This window comes from Hordeum vulgare, chromosome 1H, assembly GCF_904849725.1.
Source record: "Hordeum vulgare subsp. vulgare chromosome 1H, MorexV3_pseudomolecules_assembly, whole genome shotgun sequence".
In the NCBI taxonomy this organism is placed as follows: domain Eukaryota; kingdom Viridiplantae; phylum Streptophyta; class Magnoliopsida; order Poales; family Poaceae; genus Hordeum; species Hordeum vulgare.
The window spans coordinates 485,950,199-485,967,692 of NC_058518.1; the positions used below are offsets into that span (position 1 = coordinate 485,950,199).

The 17,494-nt window shown below is 43.9% G+C and overlaps 1 protein-coding gene and 1 pseudogene across 2 annotated transcripts; one reads left to right on the forward strand and one right to left on the reverse strand.

Annotated features, from left to right (window-relative positions):
- Positions 1-344: 344 nt before the first annotated feature.
- Positions 345-2,304, reverse strand: LOC123417185. 2 transcript variants are annotated; one of them, XM_045106887.1, is made up of 2 exons: positions 1,210-2,304; positions 345-1,113 (listed from the first exon to the last, which is right to left on the reverse strand). In XM_045106887.1, exons 1-2 carry the CDS (start codon positions 2,131-2,133, stop codon positions 598-600), a joined length of 1,440 nt encoding a protein of 479 aa, XP_044962822.1. In that variant the 5' UTR covers positions 2,134-2,304; the 3' UTR covers positions 345-597. The 2 variants fall into 2 exon arrangements, with proteins under 2 accessions (XP_044962822.1, XP_044962821.1); XM_045106886.1 differs by having other exon boundaries at positions 345-2,304.
- A 1,247-nt stretch (positions 2,305-3,551) lies between these two features.
- On the forward strand, positions 3,552-6,234 carry LOC123401505 (annotated as a pseudogene).
- The last annotated feature ends 11,260 nt before the right edge of the window (positions 6,235-17,494 follow it).

Genomic DNA, 17,494 nt, shown 5'->3' on the forward strand with positions numbered 1-17,494 from the left:
AAAAAGAGAGGACTTTTTGGCTTTTGCACCGTGGAGCAACCATACCTCTCCCTAAAATGAGTACATGTAAAATTTTGTATTTTGTCTGGTCATATATACAGAGGCTGTAGATTCACCTAAACACCATATACTAACTACAACGAGCTGAGCGTGGTTCAAGTGATTCCAGTTCAAATTCGCTGTCGACATTTTTGGCAGGGCATTTCCAGTCTTCAGATCATCAATTATTGCTCTTCTCGGTTTACAAGACCAGTTCATGCATTTTGAATGTCTAATCGTGCGTATATGCACATTTTGCCATCTCAATTTTGGGCCAATCCATAAGACAACAACTAATAAGAGGATGATAAAACAAGAAACCATGACATTCCAATCATATTGCATGACCTCATTCTTCAGCAAGTTCAAATACAAAGAAGCAGTACCAAAATAACTGAATGTAACATTTCAGTTCACACACATGGCATACAAATAAATTGTTGGAGCAGCAGGCAATCACCCCACCCGACATGCATAGGTTCCATTTATTCGAATTGGGGAGAGCCAGACCAGAACTACAGGAATCCAACTTCATTTCTCCAACATGACAGGCTCAGTTCAACTGAGCACAACTTCGATCTGTCTCGTCGAACAGCCGATGCCATCCAGAACGGCGAGTCTCTCCTCGTCGCACCACTCGCTCTGCTGGCTCACCACCTCCCAGTCACAGAGCCCCTTGTCCTCGACGCGCCCATGCTTGAGCAGAGCGACACGCCGCAGCGCCGTGGACACCTCCACGGCGAACCTCACTAGGTGCATCTGTCTCTCCGTCCTTTGGAAGCCAATGACAACCAGCTCCTTCAAATGGCGATGGCGCGAAGCCGAGGTCTCCCCCGGTATCTCCTGTCTCGGCTCGTCTTCGCTGCGGGAGACATGCACATAAAGGCTCTCAAGTAACGGTGCCGCCTCGATGAGCAGGCGCGGCCATGAGACGTCCCACGAGGAAGGCACGTCGGCGACCAGCAGCCTTCTGAGGTTCGACATTGCAGAGAAGGGATTCGTCGGCATGATCCACATCTCTGGTCCAGTAAACCGCAAGACGAGATCCTTGACGGTGATGGCGCCCTGGAAGAACTGCACGAGCATCCGAATCAAGCGGTCAAAATAGGAGCGGTATAGGCCAGCTAAACCGCCCCATTCCATTCGGTCAACGAAGAAGGCGAGGCTCACGTGCGCAAGGCACGGCACGGCGGCGGCGGAGCAAAGCAGCACGTCAGCTTGCTGGCTGGCGAGGCTCTCGAGCTTCGGGAGAGACCGGATCTCCACCGACGTGAGCTCGCCGCCAACTACAAGCTCCCTGATTTCCGATTTGGGCGCGTCCAGGACCACCCTGCCGGCTCTTACCTTGACCTCGCATGACAGAATGTGCAGCACTTGCAACTGCGGGCATGCGGCGACCACTCCCTCGTAGGCGGCCGCCGGCGTGGGACCCGGCAAGTCTCGCAAGACGAGCGTGGTGAGCGAGTTGAATCCCTGGAGCGGCGGGGGCAAGCAGTTGGCAAGCTTGAGGCTTCGCAGTCGGGACTCGCCGGGCTTCCTGCTGATGAGACCAAGAGGGAAGCTGTAGGCCGGCGGGTCCCGACGCTTGAGCGGCCCCGTCGGCGTGGCAACAACCTCCAGATCCCGGACGCCCCAGGAATCGACGGCGTCCACGACCAGGCGGTTGATGCGGGCCGAGGTGCTGTAGGCGAAGACCTCGAGCGACAGCCTGTCGACACGCCGGCGAGCTTGGCTGGCCAGGAGGCCCTTGACGGAGCAAACCATGGATCGCATGGCGCGACGCTCGTACCGGGCGATGATGGCCTCTAGAAGCATCCTGTCAGACCAGGTCGAATCTATTTTCGAATCCCTGGCGTCCTCGCGGAGGCGGAAGCACCGGTGGTAGCGCGGCGGCAGTATGTCGGTGACCTTGAGGTCCAGGACGGGGAGCTCGCGGGGCAGGCTGGCCCACCGCCTGGAGACTGCAGCGGCGCCGAGCGCGGTGCGTGTGTCGAGGCGGCGCAGGATATCAAGGAGCAGATCGTCGGGGAGGTCGCCGAGGCGATCCGCGCGCGGCCGGCGGCGGCGCGTGAGCTTGGCATCTTTCCTAGGCATTGGGGAACAAATTAGTGACCGGTGTTGGTGTTGGGAGGGGTGGGCTTGCGATTAAAAGAGGCATCGACCTGAAATTCAGCCGCGAAATCGAATTCGACCCGACAGGGGCTACGATTCCCTGTTCTAATCGGAGTTGAAATTGCGCGGCGACGGCGATTTGGATATGAGAGTGTCTTAGATCTGAATCGGGGTTGGAAGTGGGGAGGAGGGGTAGGTGGGGAGCACGCAGCCACCGGTTTGCGGCGGCCCAGCCTGGCGGTGATCTGCGGAAGTATGGATAGGCAAATCTGTTAGGCGGGCTCGGCCCTAATTAATAATAAGGGGAACCCTACGCGTTCGTCGGATAATTTTTAAAAATTATTCGTCACCTAGCTAGCTGTCGGATACCGATCTAACGCCCCGCATCCCCGTCGCATGATCAATAGTTATTTCCTGAAACGACGCTCGAATTGCGGAAACTTTCGCTTTGTTGCAAGAAATAAACTTTGGAAACGATTTGCTTGTTGCAGTTTTTTTTTCTTTGTCTTTCTGTAACATAGGTATTTTTACGGAAGAATTTTCTGCAACAATGGTAGAGTTTCAGGAATTTTTACAACAAAGGTCAAGCTGCGGAATTTTTTTTCGTCTCTCCCTTCTCTGATCTGACGCCGCCGCTGCCCCACCAACCGGCCGCAGCACGCGCCCCGGCCCCCGCCCGCCCGCCACACTCGCGGCAGGGCAGCGCGGCCGCAACCATGCCCCAGCTCGCCCAAGGTGTTCTCCTCCTCGGCGGCCGCAACCTCCTGACGCTCCGCCCCTGCAGGAAATCCATGGCGTCCCCTTCCTCACACGCCGGAGGGGACGCAGCAGGCCGGCGGCGGAGTGGAGGCCCAGCCTGTGGCGAGCACGGGAGCACGTGGGCATATGACGGCGACCTGCTGGCTCGTATGAGCAGTGGTGTTGCGTGAGCTTGAGGTGGCCATGGCATGCTGCAGGAGCTGGGGAAGCGTCGCGTGATGAAGGCGACGGACGCCCAGTGTTCGATCAGCCGGATGAAAGGAATACTTAGCGCGGAGCGCTTCTGTCGTATGTCGCGGCCTTTTTACAAAAAAGTCCCTCCGTTTTTGAGGATTCAACCTGCAGTCCCTGATTCAGTGGATATCTGAAAAAACGTTTCAGATTTGCAAGAAAGCCCCTACATCTGTAAAATTTTCACTCGCGATCCTTTGTTTTATCTTATCCTTTTTCCAGCAGCGACAGAGATTCGGGGGGGCGACGGCGAGTGGCTTCAGCGGATGCCTAACGATGGAGCAGAGAGGAAGCGATGGAGATGGACCACGGGGAAGGCGGCGGGATGAGGCCCTGACCTGGCGACGGACGGTCGCCGGAGCCACGGGTTGGAGGAGATCCGGAGGGGCGGCGGCGACTGGCTTAAGGGGATGCGTCCTTCATCCCACACAGCGGCATGCCACCTCGCCACCGACGCCGAGAAGGAGATCGCCAACAAGGTCGGCTTCTACTACCAGCTCAACATCTCGCCCAAGGTACGTATGGCATCCTCCTCTTCCTCTTTTTCCCCCGTGGAATCCGCCTGAAGCTTGGTGCCCTCGGGGCTTCGATCTGATTACAGAAGATGGGCGTTGACGAGGAGATCTTTGTCGTGGACCTCAAGAAGGGCGCCGTCTCCACAGGTCTCGATTCCTCTCGTGCAGGTTCTGAATTTCGGTTTCTTGGGCCGTTGTTTGCTGAAGAAATTATTTCTTCCTCTGTTGTGGCTTCGGCATGCAGGGAAGTACGAGGGGACTCCGACAACGGGTTGCCTCCTAGGGGCGCGTGCAGGAGCGCCTCGAAGGAATTGGAAACATTGGATACAAAGCCCTTTCTTTCTTTCTTTTTTAATGTTATGAGATGAATATTACAACTGTTTTATATCAAGAATATGATGCATTTGTTTAATAGCGCTTAACTTGCGGTAGAAATAGTTTTTTTCAGTAACATTGTTGTATTAAACTTCCAGTAACATTAATTCAGTTTCTTACCAAGGTAAGAACATTTCTATGTCAATGAGGAGAGAAATAAAGGTGCCGCATGAATTGTCTCTCAAATCAGTAAATCAGCCTCGTGCAACTGCAGTTAGCTTACCCTCATTTTATGTTCATTTTCTTTACAAAATTATTAGTTACTATCCTGACTACTTTTAATATGCTTTGATATTCCACTCTTCTGAATTTTTGTGCACATCCTTGTGGGTGAGGGAGAGAATTCTCCCTCTTCTGAATCTGCAGTCAGGAAGGCGGAGGATGTTGTGAGCAGCATGATGGCCAAGGGTTTTGTGCTCAGCATGCATCTAACTGCTCTGTACAGGAAGTACTTTTTTCAACGACGTGGAAACTTGTTTGTTCAACAGAGCTTATGCAACTTATATCGATATGAAATACACCTGAATAGATGTAATCGTTATTCTTCTCAAACTCAAATGCTAAGTTCTATTTTGGGGCTGCAGCTCTGGAGCGGGTTCATGGATTCCAATTGGGTGATAGCAGAAATGAATGTAAGAAAAAGAAATGGGATGATTTCCAGCAAATATTATCAAAGGCATCAATTTCTTTTAGCTGGAATGTTCTATCTATTTTAGCAGGGACTGCTTCACCTCCAATCTGGAGAAGATTCTGGCTATGCTTTTCCTTCCATAGCATCTCAGTTCTTGAGTGTCTTGAGTTCTCGGCCATGGTTGCGACCGGCGACGGCAAGCTGTGCCTGCAGGGACTCATCACCGTCGTCGAGTGCCTGAACGGCATCCACAAGTAAGGCAGGACAGGTGTTCGTCAAAATGGCGCAACCGGATATGGACCCATGGTCATGTATTATTAGTTTTTCCATGGACAAAAAATCGATCTCTATGTCATGTTTTTAACAAAAGATTTGTGGATGCTATCATCAATCGTAATATTATCATTTTTTACTTATTTGTGGATGCTATTCTTGTTTTCTTGTTGATGTTAACAGCGGTATTTCAGTTCTTTTTACCAAGTGTGGTACTCTGATAAGTTAATAAATTGCTCTATGCTTGTAATCAAGGTGTTGACAAGGTAATAAATCGCTTCTTTAGACATCATATACTGTTCATACAAATTTGGCGGCTTTGACGATTGATGTAGAGAACTTTAAGTGAAATATCAAGCAGATATTGTTGTAGTAGTTGTAATGCGGATATGTTGAAAAATCTGTAGTAAAATTCATATCCTTATTCAGCATCGAGGGTCACTATTTTATTTGCTCAGTCCACTTACAGAAGCATGATTTATCATTTTCCCTTTTTAGCTTGCCATATAAGGAGTTATGCATCGGACTACATGACCTAAGCAATCAATTATGCTTATCATATCTGTTGAAAGAGAAAGATAACTTAGAATAGAGAAGTGATGTTCATTAGTTTGCTTTGAACTTTTTACTCAGTTGCCTTGTGACTTAATGTAATTATTATGACATGCAGATTATTGATCTGGCAACACTAACCGGTGCCTGTGTTGTTGCACTTGGGCCTAGCATTGCTGGTAAGCTCAAACACATATTTTCCTCTCAACCAACTTCAATTCTGGGTGCTTCTAAGATGGAAATGGTGGAGTACTATGAAGTCATGCATACTAATGAACATGTCTCTTCAGGAATCTTCACACCAAGTGATGAACTAGCCCAGGAAGTCACTGTTGCAACTGAGTTATCGGGGGAGAAGTTCTCAAGATTGCCCATGGAGGAAAGCTACTGGGAACAGATGAAGTCTGGTGTGGCTGACATGGTCAACACGGGCGGTCGATAGGGCGGTTCAATCACAGTTGTCTTGTTCCTAAAATAGGTATAGCATCTCTCTAGAATGACCAAAGCATCCACATGTGTTCGTTGAAAAAGAAGGTCGCATCATACTTGTACTAGGTAGAGTTTTCCTCCGGCAGAGCTGACGAACTCTAATGTGCTTGCATTGCAGTTTGTCGATGAGAAGGTTCAGTGGATGCACATCGACATGGCAGGCCCGGTGTGGAACGACAAGAAGCGTGCCGCGACTGGCTTTGGCGTGTCCATCCTGGTGGAGTGGGTCCTCAAGAACTCATCATCATCCTGAATGAACTCCCCCCTGATTTCCATTGGTCCTCATAACAACGTCAAAGATTCATCGTCTGTACCAGGGAATGAATGGTTTTTATTTGCTTTTGGCTGGCGTATGGAGTGTGGAGCGATAAAATAAGGAAGGGTTTCATGGAGGAAAATAAAGCAGCATGTCGTTAAACACTTCCCTTGTCAGATTAAACGGCGTTTCGTTTCTTCGTTTTCATATTGTGCCCGTGACTGGTGTCTGGTGACTGGTAAACATTTTTGCTATAATTAGTTTAACCTTATTATCGATGTATATTAAAATTGATTATAAAAATGATGCACAATTACATATGACAAGTTATATCTTTTTTTCACCCGATGCAACGCACGTGCATTTGTACTAGTATATAATAAAGAAAATATAGCTTCTGTCGTTCGTCATTATATTTACCCTGAAGTTAACAAAATTACCCATCAATGCCACCCGTAAGTTATAATATCAATTCGTTTCTTTCTAAAGTCACCAGCGTCCGGCATATTTATGTAGTATGTTATCCCGTGAGTAATCATTATTCTGCTTGTAGCCTACTCGTTGGGGCCTCATGCTCCCACAAAGCCAACCTGAGTTCGATACCCACCGCTCCCCTTTTTTCTTTCTTTTCTCTTGATTTCATGTGAGCGTAAGATAGAACAGCCTCGCCCAAGCCCAGCCATTTTCTTCTTTTTTTTGGCAGATTCAAGTATTTTTAAAAATATTCATATCTTCCAAATGCTAACTTGAAATTTAGAAAGTTTTATATGAAAATCACTGAAAAATGTGTACATTCTAGATATGATATTATCTTGCATGATAATCATCTCTAAAATTATTTTTATGTTACACCCTTAATTAGTAGTTTATTTTATATGGAGTGTTTGAAAATTCCTATTCGTTTTACATATCATTACAAATTGATTTTTTTCAATGTAGATATCTAACATGTTTGCAAGCAAATTAAGACTTGGATTACAGTTACAAACACATATATCAACAAAACAAAACTAATGCTCTTATGCACGTGCTATCATTTAGTACTAAAGTGTAATTTGCTATTTTATACATTATTATTTTTACGGGTAATGCATTATGTTTTAGGGATCACTAAGGAGGAACACCACAAAGACGTGAATTGATACCGGCAACTAGGTAGACATGTTATTATTTTTATGGGTAATGCATTATTTTTTGGATATTACTAAGGAGGAACACCACTAAGACGTGAATTGATACCAACAACTAGGTAGATATGTTTGTTGTCTAATAAATTGGACACAACTTTAGTTACTTAAAAAAAATCATCCCACCTTTATATTTGTGCACAACATCACGCATCATGTTGTTTCTCATACTACGTTGTGAAAGAATTCATATGATTTCTTGGTGTCGTCGAGTGTGTGTACGGGGGATGATTTATTTTTTCCCGTTGCAACGCACGGGCATGTGTTTAGTGTTTTATTTAAAAAAAGATTAAAATCAGCCGACTGATTTCGTCGGGCCATAAGCCTCCTCTAATGCGTGACACGTGTCCCGGTGGGGACCTATCGGGGAGCAACTAGTTGACGCGCGCGCCATGCGCGTGACAAGTGTCACGCGCGGAGCGCACCCGTTTTCCCGTTTTCGTTTCCGGTTTTGGACATTTTTCAAATAACCCCTTGAACCTTTTGCATTTTCAGTTCAGCCTTGTTCCGTGTTTTCCTTGTTTCCCTTTCTGTGTTTTCCATTATATTTTCGGGATATTGAGATTTTAGGGGAAGTTACGGGTGGGAGCTTCCAACATGATCAAATATGAACTTTAAGGATAGGATCCAAGCTTTACATATCAAAATTATTTCAAGGCACGCCCCATGAATAAATAGAGGCACGGTTCATTAATCTTTAGAGACACGGTTCATCAAAATTTAGAGGCACGGATAATAGAGGCACGCCCCATGAATAAATAGAGGCACGATTCATCAAACTTTAGAGGCACGGTTCATCAAAATTTAGAGGCACGGTTCATCCCTTTTTCGTTGTTCCCCCCTTTTTCGTCGTTCCTCCCTTTTTCGTCGTTCCTGCATGCAGGCGGTGCCTCCGGCGGCGCGACACTAGCTCGCCTTCGGTTCGGTTAGCATTCATATAAATCTTCAAGCGGGGTCCTAGGTCGCAACGCCTTTTTCGTCGTTCCCCCTTTTTTCGTCGTTCCCGTGTGCAGGCGGTGCCTCTGGCGGCGCGACACTAGCTCGTCTTCAGCTCGGTTAGCATTCATATAAATCTTGAAGGGGGGGGGGGGTCCTAGGTCGCAGCGCCTTTTTCGTCGTTCCTCCCTTTTTCGTCGTTCCCGCGTGCAGACGGCGCCTCCGGCGGCACGACACTAGCTCGCCTTCGGCTCGGTTAGCATTCATATAAATCGTGAAGGGGGGGTCCTAGGTTGCAGCGCATTTTTCGTCGTTCCTCCCTTATTCGTCGTTCCCGCGTGCAGACGGCGCCTCCGGCGGCGCGACACTAGCTCGCCTTCGGCTCGGTTAGCATTCATATAAATCTTGAAGGGGGGGGGGTCCTAGGTCGCAGCGCATTTTTCGTCGTTCCTCCCTTTTTTGTCGTTCCAGCATGCAGACGGCGCCTCCGGCAGCGCGACACTAGCTCACCTTCGGCTCGGTTAGCATTCATATAAATCTTGAAGGGGGGGGGGGGTCCTAGGTCGCAGCGCATTTTTCATCGTTCCTCCCTTTGTCGTCGTTCCCGCGTGCAGACAACGGCTTCGGCGACGCGACACTAGCTCGCCATCGGCTCAGTTAGCATTCCTATAAATCTTGAAGGGGGGGGGGTCCTAGGTCGCAGCGCATTTTTCGTCGTTCCTCCCTTTTTCGTCGTTCTTGCGTGCAGACGACGCCTCCAGCAGCGCGACACTAGCTCGCCTTCGGCTCGGTTAGCATTCATATAAATCTTGACATCTGTGTCTAGACATCTGTGTTTTTATATCTTTTGTCTAGACAACATGCGTGTGGTGTTCTATGACACGTTCTTGATTATAGCGTCACGCTTCCTAACGGTTAATAATAAAGCAAAAAAACAAAACGGTTCCTTTTACGAATCTTGATGCAATTTTCAGGACGGTTCCATCGCTTCCCTCGCTCTTCCTAGTCTGTACTACTCCCTTGCTTCTCCTTCCCTGAATAGAAAATCGCAAACACTTCCCCTCTCGCACGCTCTCTCTTCTCCTTCTGCTTCTCAAGCACGCGGAGATCGAAAACCGGCTCTACCTTCGTCGGTAACTGCCCCCGCGCTTCGCCAACCGCCCTCCACTGCGACACAAAGCACTTGAGAGGTGCCCCGTGACAAGATCCCATCCCGCCAGCGGCGACTGTCCAGGAAGAACTATGGTCGCAAAACAACAGCGGAGATAACAAGGAAGAGCAAGGACAACGACGGATGGATTCGAGGAGTTCCGCACGCGAAATCCAAGGTAAACATTTCTGCATTTCGTCCCGATGCACCAATTCGCTTTTAGTAGTATCCATTTCCCCCAATTAGGAAACCCTAGTAGTCGTCCTAAATCTGTTTTAGAATACTTTGTCTCAACTTATCTAACAATTGTTTACGGATTTCAAATTACGTGACCTGATTTTCAAAATCCGTGTTCCATGTATAGTAATTTGCTGTCAAATCCAAGTAGGTACTTCACAGCATGTTGTTTTACCTATAGAAATGGCTGGTGCAAAGGACTTTGTACAAGATGACCAAGAGAAAATAGGTAATTGTTAACTTACACTAGGAAAATCATGTATAATGTCATTGCATATCTCATGTATAATGTCTTACTGTTTATAGTAAATATTATGTCTTATTGTTTATATTAAATGTTATGTTACGAACCTTATCTGTTCGTAATTAACCAGGGCACGAAGGGCACGAAAACGTCGATATTCAAGCAGTTCTCTCTGAAATTAATGAACAATTTGAAGGTGGAGAAAACATGTCCCCTGGCCATCTAGCAACGAGGACGGCAACCAACAAGCACAAAGAAGCACCTAGAAGTACAATAACTTACAGCAGAAAAAATCCAAAAAGACAGCTAGAAACAACAGATGTTACTAATCTTGCGAAAAAGACATATAAGGGAAAGAAAAGCAGTGAGGTCTTGGTCATGACTGAAACCTTGAAGCAACAACCAACGCCTCTAATGGTAATCGCACCACCTCATCGTCAAGCAAAACCATCTGCAAACATAAAACAAAATGATGGGAAGAACAAGAAGAAACGACAGCAAGCTGAAGAAGGAGAGGACTCAAAAATCAGAGTTTCAGATGATTCCAGGGCTCGCAGTGGTAGTGGCAACACAGAAAGTGATAACAATTTTAATCCCGCAAACGACAGTGATGCCGGTGAGGACGAGAGTGATCGTGTAAGAGATGATTTCTCTACAAGTATTTGATGCTACTGAAAATAGAACTGTACCTCCTAACAAAGCTTTTGTTTCTGTTTTTTCCACACCAGGGAAATACAAGCCAAAAGGGAAGAAAGAAGAGAAGGATAGGTGGAAAAAAATCGCCACTGATGATAGCCAACGAAGCAGATAAAACAGGAAGTGACGAAAAATGTCAAATCATGGCTGGAGCTACGTTTGTACAGGTCAATGAAGCATGGGGAATTCTCAAAGAACGTCACCGAAGAGATGTTAAGACGGCTGGATTTGGCAGCATAGATGCTGCAAAATAAAGGGTTCAATCAACATGAACCTCGCAGCATATATCTACAAAAACATGGACACAAACACGATGACGATAAGCTTCGGCGACGGTGATGCAAAGAAGGAAATAAAGATTACCAAGGAAGGCATCCATAAGGTTTTTGGATACCCAAATGGCGAGAAAAAGACAACAGCAAGGCCAATGAATTGCAACGAATCAATGAAGATCCTCCAATCAGAGCTTGGCTTTAGAAATACTAAGTTCACACATTCAGATCTGATTAAGAAACTAAAGTTGCTTGTAGAAATAGATCGAGAAGAAGAAAACAAAAAGGCTGTTAAAATCTTATTCCTCATATTTTTCAACAAGGTTGTGTGTGGGACAACCTTCCCTTGCTACAACAGACAAGCAGTGATGGTGAAGGATATGAATTATGAAGATATGGCGCAGATGGATTTCTGCCAGGTCATTGTCGAAACAATTCAGGTTGGAGCTATTGATTGGCAAAAAATGAAAAAGGGTGAGGAAGGAAACAAAGACCACCTCTACGGCTTGGCACGGGGACCAGTAATCATGTACCTCGACTCGTTGCTGTTACCAAACACAAGAGAAATGAATAGGATTGCTAAGAAAATGAATAATAGTTCAACGCCCAGAGCGAACTATCTTGACGAGAAGGATCTAAAGAAGATAGCTAAAGAAGACATGAAGAAGGATGGAAAAGTACGTCCAGATGACTATGAATTTGGCAAGATAAAGGTATCTCTGGTGTCTATTAATTCATTGTTACCATGTAAAAAACATCATTTATTCTAAAAAACTTTGTCTTATCGAATCAATGCAGACATGGAAAGGGACAGAGGATAGGATATTCTTTATGGCTCATGTAAACGCAGGATCACCTTCAACTTCACTGCAAGTGGTACCACGAGAGAGTAGGAGACGTGGCAAGCAAGCTACAAAACTGCTAATAGATGCACCAAAGCTTATGCATGAACGAGCATCCAACATCAGAACAATAAGCGAACCTGAGATAAGAACGAGCAAGGAATCTGAAGAAGCTTTCAAAAGGATCAGCAAAATGTTGGAACAAGTGCTTGTGCAAGCAAGACAATTACCGACATTAAGGCAGATTAATTTGGCAGGATGCAGTGATGACGAGGCAAATTACGACGAATTGGCCAGACAAGTACTTGCAGACCAAACGGAGTCACTGATTGCTACTTTCGAACAACACAATGCCTATCAGCGCATGTGTTGCAATAGGAACCTGACACCAATAGCTGAAACAGTAGAAGAGGTATCGATAGCTGAAACAGTAGAAGAGGCACTGATAAGAACGAGAGAAGCAAGAAATGAAGTAGAAGAGAAACTAGAAGGAACGAAAAGAACAAGAACACAAAAGAAGAGAACTGAAAGCCGAGCCAAAACACATAAGAAGCATTCAGAAGACAAGCGATACGAGGAGCGCTGGCATGACGACGGCAGCAACACTGGGCACGAGCATGCATATAAGACATCAATTGCCATCTATGCAGATACGAGGGAACTCGCAAGGAAAGGCTCATGCTCAGGCATCGTAACAAGTCAAGAAGTAAGTAATAGTTTTGAGCTCGACATGTAATTTTTTTGGAAGCTAACAAACCTGTAATGAAATGTAGGCTCGTTGGACAAGAAACAACAAACAAGTGCAACAGAGTTTGGTTCAAGCAGCGTCAGATCAGAAGATGAAGAGAAACAGCAAGGAGAAACAACTAATGAGGTGACCTTCCATAAACGAATTACTCCCATAGAACATGTCTAAACAAAATGTACTACAAAAACTCACCATGTTTAATACCCTGGTATTACAAGAACAGGAAATACTAGAGCATGATGTGCAAAGCCACACTCAAGATGAAGTTTCTCCTGATACAGATCAACAAGTCTCAGAGATGAGAGATGATGACAAGCTCAAAACTATTTTTCCTCAGAAAGAAATACCACTGGATGTAGAGTTGATCACGACGACGACCGACAGACAGGTAAAATCAAACGTTAATAAAAATCCTATTTCGGAGATTTATCTTGTGATCCGGTTAATTACAATATCATTTTTTATCTCAATGTTATTTGGGAGATTTAACAGGTAAAATCAAGCAACATGAGATCAGAAGATGAAGAGAAATAGCAAGGAGAAACAACTAATGAGGTGACCTTCCATAACCGACTTACCCCCATAGAACATGTCTAAACAAAATGTACTACAAAAACTCAACATGTTTCATACCCTGGTATTACAAGAACAGGAAATACTAGAACATGTTGTGCAAAGCCACACTCAAGATGAAGTTGCTCCTGATACAGATCAACAAGTCTCAGAGATGACAGTTGATGACCAGCTCAAAACTATTTTTCCTTAGAAAGAAATACCACTGGATGCAGAGTTGATCACGACGACGACCGACGAACAGGTAAAATCAAACGACAATAAAAATCCTATTTGAGAGATTTATCTTGCGATCCGGTTAATTACGATAACATTTTTTATCTCAATGTTATTTGGGGGATTTAACAGGTAAAATCAAGCAGTGACATATCAGAAGATGAAGAGAAACAACAAGGAGAAACAACTAATGAGGTGACCTTCCATAACCAACTTACCCCATAGAACATGTCTAAACAAAATGTACTACAAAAACTCACCATGTTTCATACCCTGGTATTACAAGAACAGGAAATAGAGAGCATGCTGTGCAAAGCCGCTCTCAAGATGAAGTTGCTCCTGATACAGATGTACAAGTCTCAGAGATGACAGATGAGGACAAGATGATCACGGCGACGACCGACGGACAGGTAAAATCAAACGACAATAAAAATCCTATTTGGGAGATTTATCTTGTGTTCCGGTTAATTACGATAACATTTTTATCTCAATGTTACACAGGAAAAAAAATGCCAGCACTGCTGCAGAAGAACTAGAAAAAACAGAACAGGTGGAAACCAAAAATACGGGGGAGGTTGTCAGTACAACGGAATTATTTGTTGTAAGAGAAGAGCAGGTTTCGGACCAAACACAAATAGTAGGAGATATCCCGCAAGCACGAATGACTATGAAGGTAAAGTTAGGACAAGAGTTATAAAAGATTGTATGTTCCAAATGAAGTTTTATTGTTACTTACTTTTTTCCTTCAACAATCACAAAAAATGGTATCTAGTAAAGAAAAACAATTCCTTGTAATTACTATTTAGTTTTATCAGATGTAAGAAACAAAAAGGGGAATACCGATGTTGTTGTACACATACTTTAGTTCCTAATAGGCTCAAGAAGCTTTATGTCAACAAGTCGCCATCCTTTAAGAGTCATTTTCCTCTGCCTGAGCATAATCTGAATATTAGGCTCAGTGTCTCTAATGACCCTATCGTCTCATCCTTTAGTTCCATTGTTATTTACATTTTTTGTTCATAAAAGCAGGAAAAAGAAAGCATCGTCATAGAACAGCAAGGCAGTCCTATCACCGGAGACCAAGAACAATACTTGGAAAAAACAGGACCAGGAAGTTCAGTAGACGAGGAGGAAGAAGGAAGATTTCAAGGCGCAACTCATGTCAAAGTCATTGTAGAGGTCAAGAAAACCAGCCAAGAATTACAATTCCTAATAATTTCTTTTAAAATAAATATAATTAGTGCACAAAGAAGAAAAAACAGTCCCTAATAATTTATTTTTAGTTTGAACAACAGCTTGAAACAAATGATAGTACTTACGTCTTAGACGGAGGCGAACAATCAGAAGAGGTCAACAAACATATCACTACGAAAATATTCACACATCGATAAAGATGTATCTATCACTAGTATTTAAAATTAACTCTTTCTTTGAACATCCGCATGATAAAGAAGAGCAACAAACAACATGATATCAGGACGCGGCACCAGCGACAACAACCAAATATGTGGTATTCCTCAAGCTGATTCTATAAAAATTAAATATCCATTGATACTTACATTTTTTGGTTCACAAAAACAGGAAAAATGAATGATCGTCACAGAACAGCAAGGCAGCAACCCTTTCACTGGAGACAAACAACAAGATTTGGAAAATACAGAACAAGTAAGTTTAGTAGACAAGGAGGAAGAAGTAAGATTACAAGGCAAAGCTCTTCTCAAAATTACTGAAAAGGTCAACAAAACGAACCAAACAATAGGACCACATGACACGACAACGGTGACAACATCACAAGAGGTGGTATTCCATAAGCTCATTATACAAATTTACATATTGCAGTTTTAATTTGATTTAATTACACATGTAGGTGATAACACAGATAGTGGATGAAGAAGAGCCCACACATATACATATTGAAGCAAATCTTCAGAGTGTTCTCGACAAAAACGAGAATGCAATCGAAAGTGCGCAGGACAAATCTTCAAAGCTTACAGAGATGACACATGCACAAGTTGAGGCATCTCATGACACAGCAAGACAGGAAAGTGACGAAAAAAGACAAGGTAGAACACCTCTAATAGCATAAAACAAAGTATCAACTTCTACGATGCCAATTAAATCTGTAATCCTGTCCTCTTCAGGCAGCAAAGACACTGAGCCCACGAAAGAATTCATCGAAAAAATATTCAACGCTCTACGTCGCAGGGAATGGACGGATGAAGAAAAGTATGTTACTTCCACAGAATAATTTATTTCAATTTTTTTTACCTGTTAACTAATATGTCCTTTATCTGTATCTCTCTATGTATATATATACATATACATATGTTGCAGAAATGGTGATTTCATAATAACGTGTGATGTGACTACCAACATCGGAAACGCTGCGAGAAGCTTCCAAATTGGCAATGCGGTGCACAGTACAATCATCGAGCCTTTGTTACTGATGCTACAAAATGAATTCAAGGGCTCACGGAGGAAGATCCTAATGCTACAGAACACTGTAAGTAAAAAACCACGGCACAATTTCATGTTTTAAGTAAATGAATATCAGCATGTGCACATGTGCACTGACAGAATTCTTTATATGTACGCATTACAAAACAAACAACATTCCATACACGAAGCTGATGACAAAGATCCCTTGAACTTTAGAGACTACGATGACAATAAAATTAAAGAAAGAGTTATACCCAAGCAACTTATGAGGTTTTTTGATATCAAAAAAGGAGAGGATCTGCAAGATTATGACATGGTAAACTGAACAAACTACTATATCTGAGAATGACTACAAATGTTTACGTTTATGTTACAAATGTTTATGTTTCAATATTTTCCTTTTTGCAGTTTCTTTTGCCAACTGCTTTAGGGGGGTTCGTGAATCAGAAGACTATCGGCCACTTTGTGGCCATATCAGTCAATATGAAAAAACAACGCTTCGACCTGCTTGACTTTATAAAGGATTATAGCGGGGCAAGACAATTCTTCAGTGTTGTAGCAAGAAAATTCAAGAAGATTTGGAGAGAAATGGGATCAAAGATTCAACTTTCTCCAAGTAACATTGACCATTTCAAGGAGTTCGATGTGCATGTGCCACTTCAGGGACCAGACACGTAAACACTACTAACATCCTTGTTCTTTATGTTTAATCTAGTGCCTCCATCCCATAATAAGTGACTCAACTTTGCACTAACTTTAGTACAAAGTTGAGCCACTTTTTAGTCACTTATTTTGTGAGGGAGGATGGAGTAACAATTAATTCTTGTGGTCCTAAAAATAGCTCGTTGTTGAGACAGTTTTACATGAAAACATATAAAGTATTTTGATACCAAGGGGAGCGCAATAGTAACGAATAATTGTCCCAACTCTCAGGCTGGACTGTGCGTTCTACATGTACATGAACATCAAGCACTATTCTAAAAAAGGAACAACCATGTCATTGACTGAAGAACAAGTCCCTGAGTTGTGGAAGAGAATTCTGTATCATTTATTGAGCGAGCACATCGGCAATGCAAACTTAGTATTGCTAAACTGTACGAGAGGTTCGTCTTTAAAAACAAAACTAATTCTGTTCTGAGATGTAGTTTTTACAAGCAAAGACTGACAATTCTTGTCTGTTTGTTCTTGTCGGATAGATATGCTGAAACATAAGGTTGTAATTGAAGACGGAGAAATGAAATAAGTTCAATGCGGCATGGCTGAAGTAGGAATTCCTCAATTTGCCAAGGAAATTTATACGAGCGCTCGAGATACACAAGCAATTTGAAGTGTTAGACAGTGAAGATGAACGCAAGGACGACAGTCAACATTTGCAGTGGGAGCATGAACGGAAGGATCCTCCAATAAAATCAGATTGACTTCCCGGCCCAAGTCAGGAGAATATAAAGATATGTGAACAGAGGATAATTGAACAGCGCAAACGCGATGCTGCGATTTCTGTTCCTAAAGAAGAAAGCAAAGGTGTGAAGAGAAAAGTGGAGAAAAACCTAGCAATAAGCAGCACATCATGCACAGGCGAGTCTTTGGAGTTCTTACGTCCAAAAACGCTAGCCCTGAAGAAGAAGTGGCACTCTATGTTGAGAGCCTATCACCGGCTCAAGTACACACCTACAATGGACTTGTTGTTAAAGGACAAATGGATTTTCAACATTTCAAACCAGC

Excerpts from the sequence above, each read along its gene's own strand:
- LOC123417185 (XM_045106886.1), bottom strand. The coding sequence starts at position 2,133 with ATGCCTAGGAAAGATGCCAAGCTCACGCGCCGCCGCCGGCCGCGCGCG.